Source organism: Syngnathoides biaculeatus, chromosome 19 (genome assembly GCF_019802595.1).
Source record: "Syngnathoides biaculeatus isolate LvHL_M chromosome 19, ASM1980259v1, whole genome shotgun sequence".
Classification (NCBI taxonomy): domain Eukaryota; kingdom Metazoa; phylum Chordata; class Actinopteri; order Syngnathiformes; family Syngnathidae; genus Syngnathoides; species Syngnathoides biaculeatus.
Window position 1 is genome coordinate 8,103,475 of NC_084658.1, and position 10,200 is coordinate 8,113,674.

At 43.0% G+C, this 10,200-nt stretch overlaps 1 protein-coding gene across 1 annotated transcript; it reads right to left on the reverse strand.

The window, feature by feature from the left end:
• Positions 1-436: 436 nt before the first annotated feature.
• Positions 437-6,587, reverse strand: bambia (BMP and activin membrane-bound inhibitor (Xenopus laevis) homolog a). The gene is made up of 3 exons (XM_061805291.1): positions 5,964-6,587; positions 2,947-3,225; positions 437-1,337 (listed from the first exon to the last, which is right to left on the reverse strand). Exons 1-3 carry the CDS (start codon positions 6,037-6,039, stop codon positions 919-921), a joined length of 774 nt encoding a protein of 257 aa, XP_061661275.1. The 5' UTR covers positions 6,040-6,587; the 3' UTR covers positions 437-918.
• Between the last annotated feature and the right edge of the window lie 3,613 nt (positions 6,588-10,200).

Sequence of the window (10,200 nt, forward strand, 5' to 3'; positions counted from 1 at the left end):
ACCAACACCAGGAGAACTATAAGCAGTGCAGAAGGAAAAAAAAACCTCAGAGGTGAAGCAAAGAGATTGAGTAGGAGCAGCTCAACTACAAAAAACAAGGCCTTACTGTTTAGCAACCACTCGCCCACCCCCTCACACACACACACCCCACACTTCATCCTGCTAGGCATACCTTTACATCCTGCTTCGTACACATCTTGACCTGTTCAAAATATGACCGCAATCAACAATGTTTAAAGGCATAAGCAACAAGACAAAAAAAATCCACTAAGTCGAATAAATAAAAAATAACTTTTAATGAAGTCTTTCACGCTCACAATCAAGCTTAAAGTCTGATCACACAGAGCGATGCCGAACATTCTTCTAAAACAAGACACACTGGTCAGTTTTTAATCAGACAAAGAAAAAAATATATATATATATTTTTTTTCCTCTGCAAAAATCTTTACAATAAGCTTGAATGTACACAGAGGAGTATGCACACCTGCAGTCAATTTAACTCCTCAAACAAGTCCTTGTACCCTGGTGTCAGTGTAAAAGTTGTTTTTTTCGTTTTTTAAGCAACAGCTTTTTTTTTTTTTTCCTTTATCCAAATGTGCAAAATTCGGTGTGGAATCCTTCAGCGCTCAGTGTACAAGTCCAAGATGTTTGGGTGCTCTCACTCCACCTCACGGTCCCGCCCTCTTGGGTTTTAAACACGGCTCCTCGCTGCTTTGCCTTTTCATTTTTCAAGTAAAGTGCTCCTCAAGCAAAAACCACACGGCATGAGATCAGTCTCGTATTTTTTTGCCACTGGTAAAAATAAATGAAAACACAGACCCAACGGTCCAACGGGAGAAAAATATGGGAATGTTTTTTTTCCAGAGTCCAAAAAAAAAACAAGTTTGCAACACTTGAGGGGTGCGCCTGGACAGGAAGTCATACAAACTCCAGCTTGCCGTGGCCGCTGTACATCCCCCAGTGGACAAGGGACAGTATCTTATCGTTGCTGAGGTCCGTCTGCCTCATCTTATCACAAGTCAGACAGCAGTTCTCGTGACCCGTGACGGGCACCATGCACTCCAGGTCAAGCTTGGCCACGTGGCCTTTCTTGGTGTGGTGGCCGTGGAAGCTGTAGTGAAGCCGCGACAGCATCTGTTGCCGCTGGTCCTGCAGCCGCTTGTTCTCGCTGCGCAGCATACGCAGCGCCAACATGATGAGCAGCACCAGTATGAGGCCACCCGCAATGGGCACGGCGATCACCGCCGCTCGGAACCACACCTCCTTGGCTGAGGCTAGCTCCTGCACCCGCGTCACCAAGTTTCTGTTGTTGATCTCCGGCTGGTACCGGCTATGATCTGGACATGGAGAATAAAAATGGATAAGGTAAACACGTTTTTATTACCTGATGGAAAGATTTAAAGTAGCATTAAGCATTAAAAAATTCCTTGTATTCCTCATTAATTTTTTTTCAGTGGCACAGTGGAGACTGGTTAGCACATCTGCCTCACAGTTCTAAGGAAATCCGGTGTGACGGTCTGAGCACTCCTGGTGCTGCAAAGTCTCTGTGAGTAATGCGCAAGCGCGTACATTTTGTAAACTTAGGCCCATTCTGAAACATCCTATTCTGTGTTTCAACGTGCCATTCGCCAAATTGTCGCTGAGTGTTCATAATCACTATGGATGTCTCAGAAAGATGAATACAAATATGTGTATATCTTTTTTTATCAACTTTTGTTTTAAGTTTAGGTTAAGGGTGGGTTATAACGTATGTTAGCTCCCGCTATATAGAATAAGGGGAACTTTGAGACCGGGAGATTTCCCAGTAAGCTTCTGCTATGTACCCAGAGTTCCCCTGTTAGTAACGCATAGGCATTCATCACAAGGAGACTTTTCAGCACAGGGGAGCACTCAGACCGTCACACTGGCCTCATCTGTGTGGAGTTTGCATGTTCCCCTCAGGTACTCAGTTTTCCTCCCTCATTCCAAAAACATCTACAGCAGGTTATATGAAGACTCTAATCACCCATAGGTGTGAATGTTTGTTTCTATGTGCCCCGCGATTGGCTGGAGAACCAGTTCAGGGTGTAACCTGCCTCTCGGCTAGAATTAGCTGAGTGAGGCTCCAGCTTGCTCGCGACCCTGGTGAGGACAAGCGGTACAGAAAATGGACAGCTATTCAATTAAAAATCGGCTGACCCGCCGGCTATGTAAATTTTATTCTGACAAATATTGGAATTTGCCTCATCTTAAAAAAAAAAAAGAAAAAAAAATGTCGGTCAGGTGCTACTTTATATATTTGCAAGTATTTTTTTTTGGATTTGCATGGTGGGCTGGATCACATGCCCTCGACAGGCCGCAGGCTCCCACCCCTCAAATGAAAAAGTAAACCAGGAATGGGGACAAAAACAAATGAGTCACCTTGTTCCTAATAAGAGCCAAAATTCATTTGACTTAATAAAAATTGGTTCTGTCCAAGACTGGGGGGGGGGGGGGAGAAAAAAAAAGTCCCTCCCGTCTCTGGCTCATTAAGCGTACTGCATGGCGACTTGCCAGGGAATATGCAGTCCTTCTCAGTGGGAATATTACAACGTGAACATGAGTTCAAAGATCCACTTGCTTAAGGTAAACTGAGCATTCCCCTTTCTCTCTGATGCAGAGGTTTTAGCCTATTAAATGTTAAAGGGAAGTTCTGTAACTCTGGGAAGCAGAAAAAAAAAAGCAAAGGGGGAGGATAAGGCTGGGCAGTGAGACCATAAACAAAAAAAAAAAAGTTGTTTGAAGAAACCTACAGCTTCACTTCAGGGAAAGGAAGGAAGGAAAAAAAATTAATATTTACTTGGAGGGAATCATAAAACTCCCCCAGAGAGATCATTTTAATTCACTTAGAGGGCTTTTTATGTTTAACTCCCCCAAAAGGCAAATAAACAAACATTTTCCAACAGTGAGCATTTCTCCTCCTCTTACCTGTGGAGTCCCTTGTGTGCGCCAGGTCATGCAGGCCTCTGTAGTTACACATGTCGTCGTGGCAACAGTCCAACGTGGCGGCACCGGAGAGGGCGTCTGAGCCCCTCTGGTTGCTGCAGATGTCGTCGGCGTTGGCGATGGGGTCCAAACACCCATGTGTGAGGGGAGAGTTTGAGCTGAGAGGGTCCAACAGCTTGGTGAAGCAGGCGTTCAGCTCAGACTTGCACATGTAGCCTGTGGCCACGCAGTGCGGCGCATCACAGTAACACCTTATTTCTCCTGGCGGTGGCAGAAATTTGAGATGATTGTCAGTTGAGAGTTGAGACTTAAAAACAACGTAACATTTCTCAGTGTTTTTAGCCTTTTGCAACCCCCCCCCCCCCCCATACATAAAAAATACAGAAGAACCTCTAATTCTGGAGTTGTTCAATGAATCAAAACGTCTTCGGCTCCAAAAGTGCCACAATCTATCCTGCTTCTTCCGTATTACGTGCAGGTCAGGAGTCTTAAAATGCTAAGTAGTTTTACTTTATTTTTATTTTATTTTAGAGTTGTTGACCTCGCTCTTTCTTTTTGTATGACAGTTCTGAATGTTACCCAAAATAGCAATTCACTGAACATTATTTTTTAAGGTTACATTAACTACCGTTACAAAACGAGTATCACCAGTATTCACCAATACATACACCCATCCATCCATTTTCTTTTGCCGCTCATCCTCACGAGGGTCGCGGAGAGTGCCGGAGCCTATCCCAGCTGTCAACAGGCAGGAGGCGGGGTACACCCTGAACTGGTTGCCAGCCAATCGCAGGGCATGTATAGACAAACAACCGCACTGACACTCACAATTAGGGGCAATTTAGAGTGTCCAAATAATGTTGCATGTTTTTTGGATGTGGGGAAAAAAATAAACTGTCATAGAACTATTATGCTGAAAATTATTTAGTGAGTACTAACATCCACCTCTTTGTTTCAAGCCGCTGATGTCTATACAGGGAGAAAAATCACAGTGAAATAAGTTCCACTCACTGGCAGAAAACACATCCTTAACTTGTGTATCTGCTTTCGGTGACATTTTTGTTTGGTCACGCAACATGAGATTTCCTCGAATGTAAAACATGTAACTTGGCACAATAACTGTTGGGAACACACTACCCCAATAGGACTCTACTGACATCACTCGAGCACTAATATTACATTTCTGCATCAATTAAGCGCCATGTGCCATTTTTACTCCACAGGAAGGTATAATTAGTGGTTTGCCCACTAAAATCAATTTCTTTTAACTCAAATGGAAACTTTTGAAGAAAAAGGTTGGAGGGGGGGGGGCTGAGCGGGGGCGGATCCTCCTTTTCCCATTTGCACGCAACTGAGCTTCACTTGTGGCTTCCTTGACGTGGGGCTGACACGCCGAGGTCCCGATTTAAAAGTGTGCAGCTACCTTATCATTACGATTGCATGCTGCTTCTCAACCTGACCCCAGTCATTAGTTCATCCGTGACCTCTTGTCTTTCACAGCATCCACTCATAGGCCACATTAAGGTATACCTCCACCACTGTTTCACAAAGCTTCCTGAGCCAATGAACAAAAAAACACCAAAAAGGTCACAAAAGGTGGAGAGATAGTTAATGTACCATCTGCCATCTCGTGTGCTAACATTTAATGGACCATCTGCCGGTCACTATACCTTGTTGGCATAGATCGATGATCAAAGACACGCTGTCTTTGTGAGTGATTAATATTTGGACCAATTATGTGAACTTGAATATTTTTCACTGCACACTTGATGATTGCTGATGACACATTAGTTTGAAATTACAAACATATAGCATTTAAAGAAATACAATTTATCTTGCCACAGGTGGCACGGCACGGTGGATCAGCTGCTAAAGCGTTGGCCTCACAGTTCTGAGGTCCTGGGTTCAATCCCAGACCCACTTGTGTGGAGTTTGCATGTTCTCCCCGTGCCTGCGTGGGTTTTCTACGGGCATTCCAGTTTCCTTCAACCAGTCCAGGGTGTACCCCGCCTCCTGCCCGTTGATAGCTGAGATAGGTTCCAGCGCTCCCCGTGACCCTCGTGAGGATAAGCGGCAAAAAAAAATAATTGGATGGATGGAGGATATACCACTAGACTAAAACATAGTAAGAGGAACTTCTAATGTTAAAGCCACCCTTTTAAGGCACAATATCAACTACTCTGTATGTTGCAGAGGTTTTACATTTATGCAAACTAAAAAAAATGCCAATAAATGTAATACATGAATATGTTTTTACATTTTTAATAAAAATGTTGCAGGTCGTGATCTTCTGTGAACAAGGGGGGAAAAAATGGTAATTCAGTGTATCTCAGTGCCAGTTCTCCGTCTTTGAATGCAACACGTTTCAGTGGAGGAGCACATTCATTAGATCAGTGTTTTGCCTGGGAATGATTGGAGCAGCAGGGCTCTGCAGGTCATTTGGAGAATATTTCATTAGAGAGGAGAGGCCCCTTTGTGGGCTGAAGGGGGTGGCGAGAAGCGGGGCGGCGGGGGGGTCGACCTGAGCACGGAAGCTTTTTTGGCCCAGTTCACTTTTTTCTATGAATGGCAGCTTTAAAACGGAGTTACACTGAAGGCAACCCTGAACAGACATACAACTAAATGCTAGTTGACGCTTTCTTTATACAAACGGATGCTTGAACGTAGAGAACTGCATTTAGTTGAGCGTAACAAATGTCATTTAGCGGGACTAGGTGTAATTATTAATAGTAGTTAATGCATATTAAGACACTTTTCGACGGAGTTACATTTTAGCATCTTTTATTGTTGTCCCCACAGCTCACACTCCACAGACCAACTGAAGCAAAAATATGTATAAAATATCGAAAAATTACACTTTATGACTGAAAGGCTTCACGCCACATTGTTTTAGCATATCATGCATTCGGGAAAATGTTGTCACGGGTCACAATTGGAGCGTTTTACCACTAATTTCACACATTTCAACGTGTCAGGGACACAGAGCAAAATATATATACCTTTCGTGAGAAGAACGGCCATGGCACAGAGTTCCAGTTGGAGCCAAATCGAAATCAAACTGAAGTGACGATCCATTGACGCCAAAGTCGATGCGCAAACGCGCGCTCGTGTGTCCCACAACTTGCACCACTGGAAGCCAAGAGATGGACGTGGGGAAAAATATATATACTGTATATTTATATATCACGCTTTACATAGAGCTAAGGAGAAAAAGTGGCCATGCCTATTCATTAAAAAAAAAAAAAAAAAGTCAGCTCGAAGTTCCGCCAGAAGTGGAAAAGGGCTCCGAGACGCTTTCTTTCATCGGTGGAAACATAAAAGTTGCTTTTTATAAACGGTTCCAAATTACATGAGACTCGGAGGACTTCATCTACTTCAAGTCCAAAAAAGAAGAAAAAAGAGAGGACATTGTCCTGCTGGAAAGAGTCTCAAATTAGGAAACTGAAAGCCTGGTTCCGTCCTTTACGCTTTCTTTCCCCCCTAACCGATGATGGTGAAGCATCACCTTAGATTCCTGGATTGAGAATTTGTTGAAAGTGACGGACAATCCGGTTTTATCAGACAGCAACGAGCGACCTCGACGTAGTCAAGATATAACAGAAGAAATAGCTGTGGGCCACAGAACTCCGCCCCGCTCCCGATGATTGGTCAATCTATCAGGAAAGTTCATGACAATATTCTACCCCGGTGTACTTCCTTTCAAAATAAAACCTATGTGCTCGTGTAGTACATTTTGAGTATACGGACGTTCATCTTGACTGCTAAATGACACCCCCCCCCCTCCCCACCAAAGAAAATCTACATTTTAAATCACATTTTTCCAGCGACAAAAACACCTAGAGCCAGTCTACAGTGCCATGAAAGTTTTTTTTATTATTTTTTTTTATCTCGGACCCAGTGCATTCCTTGCAAAATAAAACCCTGGGAGTTCATTTGTTTCAAAAAGTTATAACTGCAGTACAGTAGTATCTATCCATGCATTTTCTGAGCCGCTTATCCTCACGGGGGTCGCGGGAGTGCTGAAGCCAATCTCTGTTGTCATACGGCATGAGGCAGGGTACCCTGAGCTGGTTGCCAGACAATTGCAGGGCACATGGACACAGACAGGTCACTCAAAATCACATTTATAGGGGTAATTAAGAGTGCCGAATTAATGTTTGTTTTTGGGATGTGGGATTTATTCATTCCATAAAAAAATTGCTTTTTAAATTAATTGAAGACTGTAAATTGTCCATTGCCACGAACGTGGGTGTAAATGGCTTTCTGTCTTTATGTATGTGTTCAATGGATGCATTCACTGGATTTATATTTACTTTAATTTTAGAAAAGCAATGATAATAAAAAATGTAATTTCAATTTATGTTTTTGTTTTGGGATATTTTATTCATATATTGCATGTTAGCATGTTTTTTTTTTTTTATAGGGTAGGAGGTTGTTTAAACCAAAAGTTGCAGTTTCTTGAATAGCATGGATGGGAAATCCGGTTAATGATCTGTATACTACTTTATTTCTAGAAAATGATGTAACTTAAGTGCTATTTTGTGTAAATACAAAAAAATGTTAGAATTATGCATGACATGTAATTCTCTGCCAGTGTTTATGCACCACCAACGGTCCAAGTCCTGCTTCACAGCGTGCACAGTAAAATCCCCTATATGAGCCTCTATTATGCATATCTGGGAAAGAAAAACAGTACTTTCCCATAAAGAATGTGTCACCATGGGTGCACTTATTTAATTGCGCAGTCAAACGTTGGCTGGATGTTTGAGGTCAGCGCAAGACTGAGTCATTTTACTGCATGGCTGAGCTATTGTCACTTAAGTGTGGCCAGTGTATCTACCTGCAACGTCATCCCCCCGCCTGCTTTGGCAGCCAAGTTGAGGCTGGGCTCAACCTTCGAGCCTTCAGGCGACCGAGGCCGCCATTGCCACCTTAAGGGAGGAGCGGACAGTCGTTAAATGAAATTAGCAATCCAAAAAGGCTCACGGCGCCACTGAGACGACGGCACGCGCACGCGCACGCGCGGGAGCGCACGCACACAATTCCATGTCATAATCTGCAATTCAAAAGTCGAAGACATTGATGCAGCACTAGAATAAATAAATAAATAGAACATTTCTAATTTCTTCAAAATGTTTATTTAACTTAATGGAAGTGTTATAAAACGGATTTAAATGCACTATATATAAAAAAAAAGGTTAGGCTTTACGCGTTCTACATGAGGCCAACAACCAAATGAAAATAAGTATACAGCTTTAGTGAAGGGAAAAAATAAAGACACATGACAATTACAGCAATTATCTGCAATTCACAGAGGCGCCAGTCCGGAGCTGTGTCAGCTATGCAAGACGACTGCTGCAGATAGAAGTGTCTGGAGTCAACCAAATACGGCTTTATGTCTTAAAACTACACCTTCGTAAATAGCATTCCTTCTTAGCACGTGTTACATGTAGACCTTAAAGCAATAGAACGGGGATATTCGTGCAACGTTGGTTTTACTTGTAATTGCAATCGATTTTCGTTGGTAGTTGAATTCTCCCATCTAGTGGTAGGAGTTGGTAACAGCACCATCGCAGTGCGTGAACCACCGAGTTTAACTACCATACAGGTACAACTGCTTCATTAATAGTATTTAATTATGGTTATAGTATTCAGTGGTGTAGGCGGCAAGGTATAAAGTGGTTAGCACATGTGCCTCACAGAGTTCGAATCTCTGCTGCGGCCTTCTTGTGTGGTGTTTACAGCAATTGTGATGTTTGTTTTTTTTACATCAAATATATGAAAACGAGGCGGCACGGTGGATCAGCTGGAAAGTATTGGCCTCACAGTTCTGAGGACCCGGGTTCTATCCCGGCCCCGCCTGTGTGGAGTTTGCATGTTCTGCCTGTGCCTGCGTGGGTTTCCTGCGGGCACTCTGGTTTCTTCCCACATCCCAAAAACATGCAACATTAATTGGACTCTCTAAATTGCCCCGTCAGTGTGATTGTGAGTGTGGCTGTTTGTCTCGATGTGCCCTGCGATTGCCTGGCAACCAGTTCAGGGTGTACTCCGCCTCCTGGCCGATGATAGCTGGGATAGGCTCCAGCACTCTCCGCGACCCTTGTGAGGATAAGCGGCTAAGAAAATGGATCGATGGATATGAGAATTAGAGTTTCTATTTTTCAACTCTAGGAAAATTACAAGTTTTACTTTTGCAATCAAACAACTAAATAAATTACATTTTAATGTACTGATACGGACCTGTGTATGTATAACATTCTTCTTGTCTGCTCATTTTATTGTTTCAGCATCTAAATGATGTACATTTATTTGGCTGACATCACTACTGTTGTAGCACTTTAGAAAAGCAAGTCTGCTCAAATATTTGATCAGTGAATGAAAAGAAATGTGTGTGTGTTTTCCTGCTGAGCGGATGAGCGTTAACAAGCTTTCATCAGTGGGTGGATCGTGATGCAAATTACCTTTGCTGTGTCTGGTTTCACACATTAGGAAACACTTGTAGGTGTGACCTCTTACAGACGTGAGGGCTTTGTGCTACAAAAGCCCCCCCGCTACTTTGTATCTGTTCACATGATGGTTGAGGAGGGTCAGGGTCTGCAGGTAATATCTACCAAAGATTATGAGCAAGCCAAAACAAGCCTCTACAAAATAAAAAAAAAGCCTTTATATATTTCATAATAGAGCCAAAGTGGCTACATGTTGATAGCTATCTCCACTTTGAAGTTGTGGCCTTCGCTTGGAGTTACACCAAGGCAGACAAACTTCCTCCAACACCTCCTTGGCTTCCACTCCTCACTTTGATGTGAGCTATATCAAGGATGGAACAAGAGACAGGCAGACTGTCTCCATGCTTCTCGTGATAATGGACTGAATATTCCCTCCATTAGAGCCCGCGCTATTGTGCATGCAAACAGTTCGAGGTGAAGGAGGATGGTTTGCTTTGATGATAAAGACTGACTTTAAGGTTCTTGCATCCCAAAGCCGTCAAGCTGTCTTTATCTTTGGAGTGCTTGGAGATTGAGGTAAACTGACGGCATCCGCTCCCGTGTTTCCAGTTTTGTGATGAAGTGAGGCTTTTGTAGGTCATCTGCGTTTGATTGTCAGGAGCGATTGTACTGTGAAGGTGACACAGTATATCAAGATGGAATTTGTGCTTTCCATCTTAAACTGAACTGGAATGAAACTGAGAGTTTTGTAAAGTTAAGTGTACACTGAACCTACAGTACAGTGACTTTA